This window comes from Euprymna scolopes, chromosome 43 (genome assembly GCF_053919585.1).
Source record: "Euprymna scolopes isolate OS-2025 chromosome 43, ASM5391958v1, whole genome shotgun sequence".
NCBI classification, from domain to species: Eukaryota; Metazoa; Mollusca; class Cephalopoda; order Sepiida; family Sepiolidae; genus Euprymna; species Euprymna scolopes.
The window spans coordinates 21,151,149-21,170,914 of NC_136524.1; the positions used below are offsets into that span (position 1 = coordinate 21,151,149).

Genomic DNA, 19,766 nt, shown 5'->3' on the forward strand with positions numbered 1-19,766 from the left:
CCCATATAAAGAACGGCTTTTGGAATAGACACCCCCAACCATCGAAAAGTACTTGTCTGCCAAATTTAAATAAGATTTTCAAAATTAGCATAGTCGAAAAACCAATAAAACTCATCATGTTAAAGAAAATTGTGGGGGTGGAGCTAATGTAAAAATTTACCCACAAAAATAAAAGTTATTGCCTTCTATAGAGAGCGACACTGATCAGTTAATTTTGTTTGTCTTTTTTCAGCACGATTGTAATCTGTAGAAAGCAATGACAATCGGTTAATATGTTTCATTTTTTAGTACGATTTTCTTCTGTAGAGAATGACACCATATTGTATAATTTCTGGAGCGTTTGCTTATTTATTGTAGACGTGGATAACGGTATGCAAATAGTCAGGTATCAGCCAATCAAAATGGGTGGAATTTGAAAAAGGAGCATTTGATATTTTTTAATCAGAAAATGCAAAGATTAAGTTATGTGTATGTATGTAATAACCAGTTAATAGCGGTGTAAGCACAATATTCTAGGAAAATATAGAATTTGACCCAGTCTAAACTGGTAGCAGTGAGAGCACTAAATATTGAGAGAGAAAAATAGGAACTTCTTCCTGTGTAGATGTGGCGATTGTGATAGTGTTGTTCATCGAATGTAATGTAGCATTTTATTATCACGAGTGAATGTGGCAGAAATAGTGGTCGTAAGCTACATAAAAGGATAGATGTATTGAATTTGTATATCACATCAGTTGTTTTAAACCTATGGTCCTTTGTTCCAGAGAGGAATTTCTGCAATCAAAATATTATATATGGAGATTTTAATGTTTATTAAGTAATAAGTAATCAGTTTTACCTGAAATAAAAATAAAAACCATACAATACAACATATAAATTTTACAGTCATTTTAGTCCTTTTCACCCCAAACAAGGCATATTGACACTTGAAATGTAAATTGTTACTATTTGAGATCATGTCTAACAGGGGCGTGTGGAGAATTGAGCAGCGGATGTCTGTTCACATTACATTTAAACTTCTGCAGGTTAGTACAGTTAAGGAAGCAGGAAACAGGAAGGGAATTCCAAAGTGAAGGAGTAGGATATATATATATATATATATATATATATATATATATATATATATGTTTGTGTGTGTGTGTTTATGTATCATATGTATATATATATATATATATATAGAGAGAGAGAGAGAGAGGTACCTTTAATAAGTTTCCAGCATTTTCTTGAACAAGCATTTAAACTTGTCACAGACTCTTGAAAATTCAGTATGTCATTGCTATACATCTCCTGAGATGACTGACAAATTTTTATGATTTCAGGTTCAAAAGAACAGCTGCAGCAGGAATTAGAATACAACTTACTAAAGACTGATTGTCACAGCTGGTGAATTTCAAAAATGCAATCTAGATGTGAGGGCTCTTTAGAAGAACTGTATGCAATAAAATCCTGTTTTAAATGGGTAAAAAATGCCACAGAAACATATGGAATGCTTCAGATGTAGAAGGTGTAAGGAAGTTAGAACACCAGATGTTGATTGACCAAATAAAGAATTTCATAGATAAGGACCATCATATATCTATAGAGCCAATAAGTGCACAGTTTGATGCCAGTGTGGGAACTGTACACAATTATTCATGAGAAACTGAAAATGCGGAAGATTTACACGAATGCAACAGTCCATAACTCCATCCTTGTCACAAACTATTTGACCAAGATGGGCATCAAAACAGTTCCTCACCCTCCCTATAGTCCACATTTTGTTCCCTGTGACTTTGGGATATTCCCTAAACTCAAGGAAAACCTTAGAAGCTGTTGTTATGAGACAATTGAGGAGATGAAAGAGGCTGTGATGAGGGTCATTGATACACTCACACAAGAGGACTACAATGGGGCCTTCCAGAAGTTGTTGAAATGCTACTAGTGCATTACAGCTGAAGGAGATTACTTTGAAGGGGACTAGAGTTTCATGTGTGTACTATCAATAAACGTGCCGATATGAAAACAGTCTGAAAACTTATTGAAGGCACATCGTATATATATATATATATATATATATATATATATATATATATATATATATATATATATATATAATCAAAACAATAAAAATTATATTAATGGTCTGGCAAGGCCACAGGGGATACAACCAAAGCAGCAAAACTGGAGCTGGTCTGCCAGGACACTATATATACAAATGTAGGCAAATTTGGGCATATTTTATTGGTTTGAAAATATAGGTTCTTTTTTTACCAATTTTCATAAAATTTTTACCATAGAATAGTATCATAAGCTTCAAAAAGCCAGAAAATTTACATGTAGTTTCGTCACATAGAACCAAAAATCTGAGGATTTTAATATTCAATTTGGTTACCATATATATATATATATATATATATATATATATATATATATATATATATACCACCTTTTTTGGAAATTTTATAAGCTCCAAACATCAGCGACTATTGATCAAAATTTCACAAATGAAGGCTCCTTGGAAAAGTAATTACCTGAATTGTATAGTGTGCTATATGACAGCTACCCTTAAGTTCACACAGTAAGGAGATCATCATCCAACCTATTTTTGGCAGTTTTTTACAGCCATAAAATGTTTCAGTCATTTTTTTCCTAGTTTTGCATATGAATTACAAAATATCTGATATTTCCCCAGATGGAAAGGAAACTAAACTTTCTGCTATGGTTTCAAATGATCTGAAATAACAGCAAAGGGAAAACTTGATTCCAAATATTTCTCATATGTTATATCTCCCATCTTTGGTTTTCAAACACAAAGTAAATTTTACAGTGTATAAGTCTTATTTGAGACTGAAGATATTCAGATATTCATAATCATACCTTATTTCTAAAAGAGGATAGATATAACATTTGAGAAATATTTGGAATCAAGTCTCCCCTTGCTGTTATTTCAGATCATTCAAAGCCATAGCAGCAAGTTTTAGTCTCCCCTCCATCAAGGCCAGAGGTTTTGAGGAAATATGTCTATATCAAAATGGAGACTAAAGACGAATAGATGAAAGAGGTGTCTGAATATATATATATATATATATATATATATATATATATATATATTCTTTTATCAGTTTTCTCTAGTTCCTGTTGTCTACCCTATTTCTCTGCCAAAACTCCTCGATTTTCATCCCCATCCCCATTAATAGGCCCGTTAATTCACCCCATATTTATTTTTTTACTTTTTCTCAAACCGGTTTTATGGTCCTAGATATGACCTTAAACTATATCCGATAGTGAGGCCCCAGCTTGCAGGTTTTGGGGAGTGTGGAGCCACCTTTTAATTGCCATTGCTTCCAGGTCCACTCTGACCCAGAGTGGTAGTACCTGTTAGGGTCCCAACTATGGGTTAAATAAAAACTGACTTGAAAAAAAAAAAACAAATAGATTTTATTAAAAAATTTTTCTTCAAAATAACTGGATTCAGCATTAAATAACCTGAAAAGGGTTGATATGCCGTAAAACAAACAACCAACCAATCAAACCGATTTTATCTTTGCATACTCATATAGTATCATGTTTTCTCAATTATTAAATCATTTCTCTCTAATAGGCTCATAAGGTTGATGGGCAGAAATCAGAAGCCCACAGTATTAATGTTAGTGTCCCTCAAGGGTCCATCCTGGGCCCAACTCTCTTCCTGATCTACATCAATGATCTCCCAAAGCACATACTTAAATCATTGGTTAACATCTATGCTGATGACATGACCATCTATGGCAACACATCAAAGGTCGTAAATGAAAAAGTTCTCTCTGATTCCCTCTCCTCTGATCTTGAGAACGTGGTACAATGGGGGAAGAGGTGGCTGATTACTTTTAATGCAACTAAAACCAAGCTTCCATCTTTACATCATCAACACTCTGATACCCATCTGGCACCAATTGAAATAGATGGCTCTTGTCTTGAGGAGGCTCCATGTTTTGACAAGGTTCTGGGATTGACCTATACTCCTGATCTGAAATGGAACACGTACATCAAATCAGTTTCCAAGGTCGCTGAAAAATGGTGGGATCCTTCTACCGCTCCAGTAGATATCTCACTGCTAATGCAATTCTCTATCTATATAAAAACCAAGTATGTCCAAGGATGGAGTACTGCTGCCATATCTGGGCAGGAGCTGCTAAAAACAGCCTATCCTGCCTTGACAGAGTACAAAATATTCATAGCCTAGTGGGGATGCCTTTTTCTCTTCCCTGTGAGCCTGTCATTGTTTTATCGTTATTTTCATGGGAAGTGCTCGTCTGAGCTCCAATCTCTGGTCCCCCCTCACCAATCTTTCACAAAAAACACCCGTCTAGGTGAAACCACTGTCAGCAATTTTCCCCACTCTTTATCTGTGCCTAAATTAAAACGTAGATTCCATGAACAAAGCGTCTTTCTTAGAAGTGCACGCCTGTGGAACTGTTTCATTTGCCTGTTTCCCACCTGACTACAACTTGGATGTCTTCAAGTCCAACATAAACAAATTCCTAATGAACCGCCCCCTTAAGTAAGACACTTTATCAGATCTCCATTACTAACGATTACTATGATATTATCCTATTGATTACTGTACACACAATAACCCTTATCCCCAAGTGGCCTCCAGGCCTTGATAAGTGGTGACTCCCTTGAAAAAAATATCATGCTGGTTGTTCTTTTCTAATGAGAAGCGTCTTGCTTAGAAATGTTATAGCCTAAAGAGGTTCTTTTCCATTTGTCTCTTATTTTCGTCCTTATTGACCTGGTGATTTAATAAAGTTCTATGTAACATTTATTCTTCATCTTTGTAATTTAATAATATATATATATATATAATATCAAAATATCTTAACTAATGTCCCAATATAGAAATATGTGGCGCAAATTTTGAGGTAGTTTTTTGATTCACAAACTCTGCATTCCTAAGGACATTCATCTGATGGAGAAGTAGTTATACAGTGCTTACTGTTTCTTTATGAAGCTGTTTTACGAATTTATTTTTTATTTTGATGAGGCTCTTTTTAGATGTTCTTATATATATTCTTTACTTTCCAATCAATTTCGATGTATGAGGTACTCACAACATCATCTATAATACCTTGTGTGTTAGTTGCAGATGACATATCAGTCTAGCCAATGATCTTTAAAGAAGTCCAAAAAATATGCAAAAGTATGAACTCTTTGAGTATATGGCTGGGACGGTGAACGATATTGTATTTCTTTTCCGAGTTTTACACAGTACAAATGAAACGTTTAAACCCTTGTAAATGTAATCTAATCTAATTGAATTTCTTTACTCTTTTGTAGGAACCGTTCACAACATTATTTTTGAATTTACAAGGAGGTAAATTTGATCATGCAAATCGAACCTTTTTCTCACTGAGTCAAGCTTGGAAGAATTGTCAAAGAGATACATCAGATGTCAAAGTAAGTTTTCTATTCTATAAAAGTGAAAATGTGTGTGTGTTTGTGTGTGTGCACACTTTTTTTTGTATGTCTGCCAAAGTTTTGGAGGGAGGGTGGTACCATTTCTCAGAACTTTTTATATACTCCCTAAATTATAATATCTACGATTTGCGAATGGACGTTATGTCTGTCTTTTATTTGAGCGAGTTTTATTTTATAAAATTCCTGCTATTCTGTCTTCTTGCATGTTTGTTCATGTTTTTGTATAAACTAAAAATCAAAAGCGAAGTCGTGTTCTCGGCCTTTCATGCCAGGACGTCCAGAAAGCAATGAGCTTTGATCAATGCAAAAAAAAAAGCCGTCATATCAGACAATCGCTATTCATTTGGACACTCCCCTTTTTATGGGGATCTGGTTTTCCTCAACATCTTGGGGAAACAATCTTAACTGGCTTGCAGCCAAAGTTAAGTGTGTGATGTTTATACACCTGTGTCAACTCATTCACTTAACTTTTTAATCGTTTAATTTCAACCATTTTCACTTCCCTCTGCCCTCTTAGCATTGTGGTAAGATATTACGTTTTCTTTTTCACCTTCACCTCAAGGTTTCGGATTCGAGCCTACCAACATTTTTTTTTCACGTTCTTTTCCTCCTTCACTTTTTTTCCCCTACAGACACACCTACAAACACCCGGGCAACGCCGGGCACCCCCGCTAGTCTATAATGTAAATCTCACCTGTCTGTTTATATGTATGCATGTTTGTATGTCTGTCTAAAACTTTTGCTAGAGGCGATGGGTTTTCACAAGATCGGTATCATTTTGAAGCTCAATGTCTCAGATGACAAATATCGAAAAATTGGGCAAAAACATTAATTCCTTCACCCTCAACTGGGCATTTTGCTACAAGGGCTCGATTTTTTGCAAGTCATTTTAACAAGTCATTGTATCGGTTGGATTGACTTTACTTAATTTTAATGTTCCAAACTTCCGGTCGCGTCATGGAGCAGCAGTAAGACATCAGATTTTCTTTCACTTCCTTTTCTGCTTTTGCGTTACGGGTTCGAGCCTGCCTGCCTGTCTACTACCACTTTTTTTTTTTTTTTGCTCAACACACACCTCCAAACACCCAGGAAAATCTGGGAACCTAGGCTAGTTAATAATATAATACTAGCAGGCTGCCTGGACTTGCCCAGTTGTAAATATGTATGAATATTATATTTTTAATCACACAGATATGGAATATGACATTTTCCTTTCATCACAAGTGAAGATCATACAGATTCTAAACTAAGCATCTCATTGTGGAAATTAAGTGAAGGATTTCTTTCCAAATTCATTTTAGATAGTCAGCAGTGTGGGATCAGACTTGCCATTTCCTTTCCCCTTCTCCTAATTATCTGTAATAGTTTTTTTGTTTTTTGGTTTTTTGCAGGTTTTTACTGGCTAATATTTCTCTGGTAGGATAGATAGATTTATATAAAATGAATACACATTGTTTAAATATTTTAGAGCAGAGGAGGTAAACTTGATCATGCAAATAGAACGTTTTTCACGTGAAATTGTAGAATTATATCCATAATTTAATTTTTCATATTTTATTTAATTCTGAGTAAAGAATTTTTTCCTACATTCATGTCAGTCACCAAGAATGATCTTAATTGCATTCTTGCTTCCCCTCACCATTCAACATGGTCTCATTCAGAAGCTAAAAAAAATGGCCATCTTTTTTTCTTGCTAACTTTTTTTTATGAAACCAATCATATATAGCAGGCTGCCCAACATTGCCTGGTTGTAAAATTTGCTTATATATAATATTTTGATTAATGCAGATTTCATATTTATTATGATATTATATTGGACCCAATATGTAGCAACTATTAAAAGTTAAAAAAAAAAAAATGACTTGTGAACTTGTGCGCCACTACTGAGAATTGAAACCAAAACATTTAGCTTACAATTTACTTTTTCCTTTAATGCCTGAGCTATGAAGGCATGTTTGCTGCAAGGTTAAAAATTAAAACATGAACCAATAGCTATTATGTTACACATGCAAATTCATAATGCTGTCATTCGACCTTCACCTGGCAAATTCCATTTTTTTAAATGTTCACACTTTTGCACCGATTTAACCCAGCTAAACCCCAAATATAAAGTTTTACTTGTGTTCGAATACCCTATATATTAAATTTCATGTCTGTAGACCAAAATCTGACAGAAGTTTGGTAGGCAAAATTTTTTAAACAAATATATATGCATGCATAAATATATATAGAAAGAGGTTTGTGTTTACTATAACCTTTTTACGCAAATATTATGCAAGTATAAATCCTATAGAATATCTGCATAAATATAATTACACGTAATAGTTAACTAAAGATGATCATCGCCTAAGAAAACCGAAAAAAAAAACTAATAGGGAATTAATTAAAATGAATGTTTAAAAGAATATGCAAATTAGCGAGATGTTTTGCAGATGAATGCAATTCCATGACCCATATATAAGAAAGTTGTATATTCTTTTTAACTAAATAGAAAAAAGGGTTTTTAATATGAATATCAATACATAATGAAAAAAAAAAAACAAATTTGTAGGAATATAGATATATATAATTATTTTATTCAATTTAGGTAAACAAAATTTCCATGAGTTGCTAGAATCAATTTACTATTTCAGTTTTAAAAACATTGTCAAGCAGAAAAACACTTCTGGTCTTAATCATTTAATCTAATCTCTTATAAAATGATTCAGTATTCACTACAACAGTGCTCAATATATGAGCAGAGCTTTGTAATATAGCAGTAGTAGTATGAAAATATATCTATGAAACAATAAGCAGTACAAAGGCGTTTATATTTCCTTCCTGCAAGAAATCAGCAGCCTAATATATATATATATATATGATTGCATCCATAAAGATGTTATATATTCATGCACAATTACAGAGCTCTCAATTCTCCCATAACAGACACTAATATTTTGTCATCAAGTTATCCCTCTTCTCACCCTCCACCTGATATAGTTACTAATCCAATAAATAAATTCAATCATACAACTAGCTATATAATAACAATAATAATAATAATTCTCCTAACAGCCATCCTAACACTAACAACACTCATTATCCCCTCCAAAACAGTCCTCCCACAATCATTGTCCCGCCTTATGTTCATCACAATCAACAAAATGCAAACTATTTCCCTAATACAAATCAGCAAATTAATATTAATTTCAGACTTCGAGCTGTTAATAAAGTACATACATATATCGGCTCTACTTCAACATTAATTAAGAAAAGAATATCAGACCACACTTCTTCTTTTAACAACCATAATTCTAATAATAACCAAGGACCTTCTCTAACCACTTTAGTTAAAAAAAACTTAATTCTAATAATACCCCCTTCTCAATTAAATGGAATATCCTAAAAAAAGGTTAAGTCTTATACTCCAGACTCTAAGTCATGTCGCCTCTGCACAACCGAGGCTATAACTATAATTACTTCCCCTCAAAGTAGTAATATAATAAACTCTAAAAACGAACTGATCTCCTATTGCAAAGTCCAAATTTAAATATGGTAAATTTGAAATTACATAGCTATTAAATTAACCTTTCAGATATATATATTTTTTTATAATATTATAATTTTTTCTACATACTTTCTTAGCATTTTATAACTTTGTAATTTTAATTGTAATTCTTTATCTCTTCTTTGTTTGGCCGTTTTTACATCTGCAATCTCTGTTTTAGTGTTTAAATATTCTTATCAATTAAATATATCCATCTACTTACACATTTATATTCTGTATGTATGTTTACTTAAATCTTACTATGTGCATTTACATGCATACTTACTTACCTAATTCCGGAACTTGCAGATACTGGCCATCCTCTCCCCTTAATTTTTCCCCCTTTAACTCTTTATTTATTTATTTACTCATGTGTGTGTATTTGTTTTGCATATATATATGCATGTATATGCGTAATTGTATATATTCATATGTATGTATGTGTGTATGTGCATGTGGGTATGTATATACATATGTATGTATTTAACTTAAAATTCTTCTCAGTTCACTTGCTTCCTTCAATAACTCCTGCTAATAACTTGTATATTTCAGTTGACCCCTTTATTTGCTTTAAATGTGGCGCCATTTCAACGTCATCCTGTCTGGGTCATTTTGACATTGCCTTTTCTATTCTAAAATTAACTCAATCACCATTCAATTTTTTTCTTCTTCTTCACTTATTTTTCTTAAATCAGCCCAGCCTTGACAGCCATGTTTTTTTAAAATTTTCTCCATTTCTTTTTTCTACACACAACTTATCTTTCTTTTAATAATATTATTTGAACTCATTCCTTTTTTCCTTGTACCCATTTTTGAATTATTCCACGGATTTCTGCCTTTTGGATTACTTTGAACTATCTTCCAATAACGCGATTCTCTTTGATTTTACTTGTGGAAATGGAAATTTAATCAACTTTTTTGGATTTTACTGTTATTGGATATTTTACCCTTCAGCAGACTATCCATTCATGTGAAATCACCTTTTTCTTCACCCTATTCCCTCTGCTTCACTATTTGTTATCAAGTAAGATCTATGACTTACTTGAAGTTTCATTAAATACTTTTGCAAACAAAATCCGATACCGCATTTTGCTAATTCCTACCTTCTGATGAGAAGGAAAGTCTTTCTTCAAAACTCTGCGGATTAAGAACTATCCACTCATTTTGCGCTTCCTTTTTAAAATTAAATATGTTTTTAACTCTTTTTCAAAGTGTTTTTAACATGTTTTATTAACTACTTGTTCTTATGTGTGTGTGTATATATATATATATATATATATATATATATATATATATATAACATTTGTTCAATAAGTATTAACAATTATTTTTATAATGACAGACACTAGTGTTTCATGCTTACGCAATCATCAGTGTAGGAAGTGATCATTACTGCCATTCAAAAGATTCGAACCCAGTCAGAAATTTTACCTCCAAGCTATTAAAAATTAATAACTTGTTTATATCTTTATCAATATTTCTTCTTTATCTTAAAAAAAAAACTTAAGATAACTGATGTCAAAAAAATAAAGACATTAGAATTCAAAATATGTAGTGCATTTGTAAATGAATGTTTTGTCGTTTTCATTTTATATCGATCTTAACAAGAAGTGGAAAGGTACAAAGTTTTCTCAGGGATTTTCTCTAAAAATAGCCTTGATCCAAATTTTGTTTTTGTTCATTTAATTTTGTTTTGTTGATTAGAGGAGATAAATTGTTGTTTAATTTTGTCAGAGTTTATAAATTCAAGAAGTCCACGGCAAGATTTATTTTAAATGAATTTAACAAGTTTTTTTTTTTTTTTTAATATTATAGGAATGGCTATGTTGTAATATATAAGAAAACAGTGTATTTATGGAATATTTATTTTTTTATGTTTCTTTTTTCTTTTTCAGTCTATTTTTTAAGTTTTTGCCAGTTTTACTTATATATATCTGATTGGAATTATTGCATGAGATAGAATATTATGTGCTGTAAAGTATACAAACTAAAATAATAATTAAGTTCTGTGATATAAAAAAAAAAAAAAACTTAAAAACAATAACAACAAAATTACTCAATAAAACGCATTATTCTGTTTTGAATATTACTTGGTTTCACCTTAAAGTACATCTGGTGTTTAGGACCTAAATTATGCAACTTGGAGTTACCCATTTATTACCATTCTTCCCATATATATGAGAAGTGTTACATAAGTAATGCCCCTGACACACTTTTCATAGCAATAGAGCTACGAAACCTGGCACAGTAATTAGTGTTTCTCTACATAAGAACCACTCTGAATTGCGCATTTCTTTTTATCATTTAATGCACCTCTGGAGACTGTTTTTATAAAACACCCTATGTTGATCGTCATGACTTCAGAAATGAAGACTGAATCATTTGGGAAACGATTTTCTTTCAAAAAACAACTTCTTACCTGGGAAAAGATAAAAGTCAGTGGGTGCAAGGTCAGGAAAGTAGGGGAACGAGGGAAGATTTCATTTTTTTTTTTTTTTTTTTACATTGGCATCAACACTTATCACGGCCAAGAGGCCACTCGAGGATAAGGGTTAAAGAGTAGGAATTGGACAACATAGAAATATTAGTAATGGAAATTCGGTAAATTTGTTAACTTATATGGAACAGCTCATCAAGAACTTGTTTACGTTAGACTTGAAGACAACCATATTGTAGTCAGTTGGAAAGCAGGAAAATGGAAGACAATTCCATAGGCATGCAGTTCTAAGAAAGAAACTTTGTTCATGGAATCTACGTTTAGGTTTAGGCTCAGATAAAGAGTTGGGAGAATTATTGATAGTGTTTTCTGCTAGACGAGTGTTTCTTGTGAAAGTTTGGCGAGAGGAGACCATAGATTGGAGCTCAGTCGAGGCCTTGCCATGAAAATAACGATAAAGCAGAGACAAACTCGCAACATCTCTTCTGTGAGAAAGAGGTTGCAGAGAAGAGAAAAGGACATCCCTTACGAGGCTACAAAGTCTATTTTGAACTCTATCAAGGCAGGATAAGTTCTTTCTAGCAGCTCCTGCCCAAGTGTGGCAACAGTACTTCATCCTTGGACGTACCTGGCTCTTATATAGATAGAGAATTGCATCAGCAGTGAGATATCTACTGGATCGATAGAAGGACCCCACCATTTTTCCAGCGGCCTTGGCAACAGATTTAATGTATGTGTTCCATATATTCCATAGCCACATAGTTGTTTTTCTGATCTGGTGATCTGCATGTTATAGACCGGAGTATTGCAGGATGAAGATACTTTTTCTAATCTTGCCTCACATTTTGATTTTGATAGCTTCACTTAATTTTCTCAAAAGTTAAACATACCAGACTCCTGTGGTACCTGCTGCCAGGAAATCTGTCATTACTATTCCATCCTGATCTTAGAAGACATTAGCATGACCTTGCTAGTAGAGGGTTGTACCTTGTCTTCTTTGGAAGTGGTGAGTCCTGCAATAACTGTCATATATATAGTCTTCAAATCAATAAATTGAATATCATTTTTTTTATATATATTTATTTAAATTTATGTTTTAGTTGATGGGATTATAGAATTCGATTTTGGAACAATTATTTAAAGTCAAAATTATTTACTTCATGACATCAGATTAATCACTAAACATAATCTTTTGCGAATCAGACGATATCATTTTTTTTAATGTGTAAACGGTAATTACATATGTACAAACAGAAAAATGCTTTAGTGTAATATTATATATATTATTCAATGATTTTTTTGAATAGCCAACAAAGCAAAAAAAGGGCTAAAAAAAAAATGCACAACAAACAAATGTTACTAAAAGCAAGAAAAGTTACTCTTTTACCTACCTGTAGAAATTTTTGTTTTAACTTATTTTGAAATGTTTTATTATTTAAGATGGGAGCAGTATAAAGGCTGTCGAATTAGAACAAAAAACAAAATGGTGGTCTCAGTCGACCCTCCAATAATCGCTCAAAAATTAAACAAATATAGAAACACGTCAAATACATTTCACCAGTTGTGTGAAAATATAATGTTCTACTAGTATTTTGTTTAATTTTCGATTTTTGAGCTATCATCGAGGCTTGACTCTCGCTCAAATGAGATGACCATTTTATTTTTATTCTTAATCGACATACTTTACATTACCTTTATTTTTAAGTAAAAAAAACAGTTAAAATAAGTTAAAACACACAAAAAAGTATCTTATGTCGCCTTTGGTAGCATTTATTTCTTGTATATATATTTTTTTCACTCCTTTTTTGCGTTCCAAAAAAACTTTAAAAGACTAGTTACCATTTTTTTTTTTCAAATTTAATTTTGCAAAAGATTAAACAAATTTTTTTTTTTCTATCATTTCAGGAACTCATTCCCGAATTTTTTTATCTGCCAGAAATGTTCGTTAATCAAAACAAATTCGACTTTGGCTTTCAAGAAGGAGATGTTAAGGTTGATGATGTCATTTTACCACCATGGGCAAAGACTCCAGATGATTTTGTCCGTATCAATCGAATGGTGAGTATAAAGGATTTCCACGGATGGCAATTTGTTTTATAGAAGTTTTTCCAGGTAAGGCATGCATGAAGCCACTTGATATAATGAACTAATAAGAACAAAAGATGATTATTAAAGAAAAAGATGCCTATTGGCCATAGTCTTCAAAAGATAAAGACTATAGGTAGGAGGAAAACAGTCAGCAGGAAGAGAGTTCCACAAGCTTGCAGTTCTTGGAAAGAAGTTACTGGAATAGGAAGTTGTATTACAATGAGGTATCAAAACAACAACTTGATGAAGACCACTAGACCAATGAATCGAATGAGCTGGAACAAAAGAAGCAGGGAATAGATCAAACTACTTTAAAGAATATGTGGCATAATTGTATATATAGAAAAAACTGAAACTAGCAACATCATGTTTTTGAGAAGGAGAGTGCTTATTGACCTTAATCTTGAAATGATAAGCAGATACCAGTGATTGCATGATTTAGGATTGGATGGAATAAGTTCACAGAACTTTTGCCATTACTAACCAGCAGAGTATTACCAATTTCAATCAAGATAAGAGAAAATTATTTTTCAAAATAGAAATTGAAGATTGACTTATATTAAGTCTTTGAAATTTCATTGCAAGAGAAAAATTGTTTCAACTCATAATTAATGTTACATCTTGTATTTTTCAATTTTATAAACACTTCTGTTTTGCCACGGATTCAGTGCAATAACTGCGCAATGATTAGTTGGATGTAAGGTAGAAGAGAATCCCTTCAGCCATGATTTAAGTTTGGTATTTGGCATCTCAGGTTATTTGGGCAACATGCCGCCTCTTGCAGCAACTCAATACCATGGATACCAGAGAGGATGTGTGGGAGACCAAGGACAAGCTGGTTTGAGTGTGTAAAAAGTGACATTAACCCTATTAGATCTTATGAATGCATAACATAAAAAATTAGATCAGATCACATGATGAGCAGGTGTGAAGCGTTGCAAAACCTGGAGTTTGAAACATGAAAACCAGATGATAAAAACAATTTAGAAAAACACTAGAAAATTTCACAAACATTTTTAATCTTATTTTGAATCTTAATTCAACATTTACCGATTCAGTTTTATCCAAAACTTGAAAATCTTTTTAAATAATTGTTCCACCAGTTCCACAGGATTTTCTTTTTGTTTGGCCAATTAAAAACAGTATTTGCTTAAAATAAACCCCAGCATTCACAACTTTTTAAAAACAAACCATCGTTACATGATATAGTTTGGTAGTTGGACTAGTATGTTGTTTTATAGGGACATGAAATGCAGTAGAGGGTGTATGAGGAGAATAGGATTATTGGATCTTTGCGCAGAGGCAGTTCTTGGCCTTCGAGCCAGGAGCGGAAAAGGAAGTAATCAGTTCTGGTTAATGTGGGTGCAACCTTTCATATCGGACAATTACTTTTAAGTCAATTAGTTTGGTCAATGTGCGGGAAACCCTTCATATCAGACAATTTCTAATTTTGGACCCTGCCAGAGTGCCCTCTTGGGGTAGCTGGTTTTTCTCCCCACACTAAAAAACGGCCTTGTGCCTAATTTGCTCAGTGGGGAAGCAAATAAATAAACAGGATTATTGGATCTATTTATGCTACATTTAAAATACACTTGCCAGATAAAATCAATGCATTCTTGGACGAGAAAACCTATTATACATTTCATGAAGCAATCAAATAAAAGAGCTCCAATTTATGCCCCCCTCCTCGCTAAACTATCATGAAAAATACTTGTCTAGCCGAAACCACTGTGAATAGTTTTCCCCACTCTTTATCTGTGCCTAAACCTAAACGTAGATTCTATGAACAAAGCTTCTTTCTTAGAATGGCACGTCTGCGGAACTCGTCTGTTTGCCTGCTTTCCAGCTGACTACAATTTGGTCGTCTTCTTAAGTACTACATGAACAACTTCTTGATGAACCTTCCCCTTAAGTAATCCAATTAACCAAATTTCCACTAACGATAACTACAATATTACCCCATTGACTACTGTACACTCAATAAACCTGATTATTGGGCCTTGATAAGTGGTGACTCCTATGTAAAAAAAAAACTTTAGTTACAATTGTCTACAAATATGTTAAGAAAAAAAAAAAACTGGAAAGTTTATAATAGGAAAATGTTTCAATAACTAATTTTGCAAGTGATGATCTTTCTTAGCAAATTTGTGGCTTCTAATATCTAGCGCTCTCAGAGCGAGAGAAAGAATGAGAAAGAAAGAAAGAGAGAGAAGCCCTATTGGATCTTATGGATGCATAGCATGAGACATTGGATTGGATCACATGGAGAGCAGGTGTGACGCATTGCATAATGTTGCTGACTCCAGAGTCCGAGACACTCACAGTACTTTAAATAATAAAACTGGATGACAATGATGGTGATATCATGGAAGCACAGCAAGGAGAAGGGCTAATGTAATTTCAGTGAGTTAGGAAAATTCTGTTCTGCCACTATTAACCAACAGAATGCAATGTTATGCTGTATGGAAGAGGAACTTGAAGATATGCGTTGCATGGGGAGAAATAATATAAAACTGAAAGAATAAGTGTGAAATGTGAGTTTTTAAAACAGGCTTAGATCTGATGACCTCAGAGGAAAATTAAATTTGGACAGTATAGAGGAACATGTGTAGAATCGGAGGTTTTGTTGGTTTGGTCAGATTGGTGCCTACTCAATATCACCCAAGATTCATTAATGTCATTTCACTTTAATTTATTTTTAATAGAATGTGTAAATGACAAAGAAATGAAGAAAATTTGTATAAAATCTAAGAAAATAATTCATATTTTTACCTTTTAAGTATAAGATGGAATTGTTTTCCTCACATATTTTAGATTTTTAGGCCATTAGTTAAAATTGTCTCCATTGTCATAAACTTCCTTGTCGGAACAATTATTTTTAAAAAGAAACTGGAGAAAATTACATTTGTTAATGTATAAAACGTGCTGCAAGGATAAAAAGAAAGACATGGCTAATTGAAATCAAATATTGATTTGTTAGATATATTGCTAGTTAGGTCTAAAATACAAAATTTGGCAGTATAACTTTATAGATTAGATACACCAGTCTTTGGAACTGCAAAGGAAAAAGTTGTTTTTTTTAATTCTGTAAGTGTGTATCAAACTAACAAACATGCCTGTCAATAAAATAGAAAAGAAAGTGCCATCAGTAAATATTTATTTTTGATATCTTAAAATCATTAGCCATTTCAGTGTGTCAAAAATTTCTCTGATGTTAGGAGATAGTTAGTAAATCACAGTTAAGTGTAAAAAAGTTGCAAAATATTGTTAAATCGTGACTCAAACTCTATTAGAAGCCAAATAGCAAAAAGATTAAAACCTAGTTCGCAAGGACTCTAGAAAAGGTAACAAGTAATTAAGTTCTGGAGAAGTGTAATCATCACCAGAACTTTCTCAAATGACACCCCCCTCCTTCCTCCAGAAGGGAGGAATGCTCTTAATCAGTAGCCGGCACATATGCAAATCATTTCCTTCTGGTAGAAGGTATAAAACGAATGCTAGGTCTGGCACTAAGTTTAGGAAGTAAAAAAACAAGAACGACCTTCTTCTGGCCAGCAACAACACAGAAATCATTTAACTTATTTCTCTCACAAATGAAACATTGACCTTAGCATGAACTGAAAAATATATTAAAATTAATAAAATAATTACCGATATGATAAGAAATCAAATTATTTTAACACATCCTTGGCAATAAACACTTTTAAAATAAATAACATGTTATTGATATCTTTTTTATGATTATTTTGTTTATATGTCCTGCCATAGAAAACAAAATATAAATCCAGAAATTTTAATTTGTACGGACATTTTGGTGCTTGACCAGAATTCCCCTCATATTAAAAAACTAACATGAAGAAGAATCTCTATGCTGTGTGTACCTATAACAGAAAGAAAATATTGTGCACCAAAAATAATGTAAATTGATAAGTAGTTTTATTTTTTATGAAAGAAAATCAAATTTTGTGACATTAACTTAAAACAAGCTGAAGGAATAAGGGAAGATCACTCTAAATAATAAAAACCCTTGAGATTTTAGAAAGCCGTTCTTCACATGAGAACATTAGAAACACTCAAATTCACTTGATGATTTTCTTAATAAAACTATTGATCAATTTACTTGATTTTTCGAATATGATATTTTCATTTTGGCACAGGTATGTACATCATACAAATTTTTCTTTTGTTTTTTATAGAGTGGAAATCCTAGACAAGACTCAAATTTCATTTTTATGATTATAATACATTATTGTTGTATGTATTTTATATGTTGATCTAAAATTATGTGAATATATTTTGTTAGGCACTGGAATCAGAATTTGTGTCCTGTCAGTTGCATCACTGGATTGACTTGATTTTTGGATACAAACAAAGAGGTTAGTTGTACTTGATTTTATTAATATACTAGTTGAAGTACCTGTTAATGCCAGGTTTCTCAAACCTTTCTTTTCATTATATCAGGTCAAATGAAAAATGTTTATTTTTTTATCTTTTATTTTTACTTTGAATCATAATAAAATAATTTTTTTAAAAATATTATATGAGTTTATGATGATGGACTGGCATTCTGCTAGTTTGTTACATTATTTCGACAAATGCACAAGCTTCGTTGAGAATTTCATAGCTCTAGTACTGAAAGGTCACAACTTTTCTTTTCCTTTTTCACTTCAATTACAAAAAAAAAAAGAAGAAAAAATTGATTCAGAAAAAAACATTACTCCAAAAATAGGAGAGTTTAAGTAAGAGAAATAGAAATTTCTGGAGGCAATACCATAAAAAAAGAAGAAGAAAAAAAGACATGTAAATAACTCTTCTTCGCAAAATTTCCAACAAAAAAAACTTTTAGTGGAGGGAATGAAGTATATATATATATATATATATATATATATATATATATATATATATATATATATATATATAAAGCTGAATGTCTGTGTGTGTCTGGTCACGAATAGGCTCCTATATGGTTGACTATTTAAAAAAAAACTGATTGCATATAATGATAGAAGATGTGAAGATGTATCAAGACACAGCAATGGGTATGTTTGATCCGGCAGAACAGTGGTTCATTAAAATTGTGGGGTCTGCATTCGTGCCTGGTCCACAAAATATGGAAATAAAAAATTTAAAAATTAAAAAAAAATGTTTATAAGTGTTTTTGATATGGATGTACATAAAAATACTTTGATAAGTATGTTTTAACTTAAATAGGGATGGTGTAATAAAATTGTGGGGTCTGCATTCACGCCTGGCCTCCATAGAATGGAAATAGGCACAAACATTAATAAAGACTTTTCATATGTATCTACGTAAGTATACTTTGATAATTATGTTTCAGTTTGAAGAAATATGGTATAATAAAATTATGGGGTGTTTGTTCGCGCCTGACTTCCGTAGAATGGAAATATGTCACAAAGTTTAACAAGGTTTTTTAATATAGATCCACAGAATATTGTGATAAGTGTTTGAGTGTGAACAGGTATGATATTTATGGGGTTTATCTATTTTACTTTCATCATATTTTGGTTTGGTTTTAATACCCCAAATTCGAAGCTATCTCATTACAACCCTTCCTTTTCATAACCTATCATACTTTCTTAAATCAGAGTCCATTTTCTATAGGCTGTTTTTGAAACCAGTCAACGATGGGTACTTTTGCTTAGTGTATATATATATATATATAACTTTCAAATATCACCTATGTTTCATAAAAAGATATGCCGTTAGTTAATTAATTTATTTTATTAGTGCTGCCATGTGCGACATTTTTAACTGTATTCTAATTGCTGTTAAAAACATCTTTCAAATTTACAACAAATAAGGAAAAAAAAAGGATTTTAAAAAATATGAAACATTTATTTTTTCTGATGAGGGCGTGTTTTGCTGAAAAATTAAAGATTAAAATGAAAGATAGAAATGTATGGTTTCTGTTGACTTTGTTTTTGTATTCAAATTTCAAATATTGATATTAATTTCATATATAATATATATATTTTAGTGTTGGGACGATTAATCGGAATCGAAAATCGGAAAAATTGGAATATTTGAGGGTATCGGAATTGGTATCGGAATTGGAAAAATTTGTACAGATTTTTCAATGCCAAAACAATTCTTTTAATTGTCTTTTTTTATTCGATTTTGTTTAAAGCTAAATCTTCGATTGCTGGTAATAATGATAAAATAATAAATATTTATTGATTTTTAAATCACCAGTGAAGCTAAAATCGATAGATTATCCCCCCACACAAATATATTTTTGCATTTAGGAAAATATCT

At 32.1% G+C, this 19,766-nt stretch overlaps 1 protein-coding gene across 8 annotated transcripts in view; it reads left to right on the forward strand.

Annotated features, from left to right (window-relative positions):
- The window catches only part of LOC145268225 (neurobeachin-like), a 607,546-nt gene that overhangs the window by 490,632 nt on the left and 97,148 nt on the right, over nt 1-19,766 (forward strand). For all 8 annotated transcript variants that reach the window (XM_080123533.1, XM_080123540.1, XM_080123535.1 and 5 more), the window contains 3 exons: nt 5,299-5,418; nt 13,308-13,460; nt 17,794-17,866. In XM_080123533.1, coding sequence (XP_079979659.1) covers nt 5,299-5,418; nt 13,308-13,460; nt 17,794-17,866 — 346 coding nt within the window. The remainder of the gene's footprint in view (nt 1-5,298; nt 5,419-13,307; nt 13,461-17,793; nt 17,867-19,766) is intronic.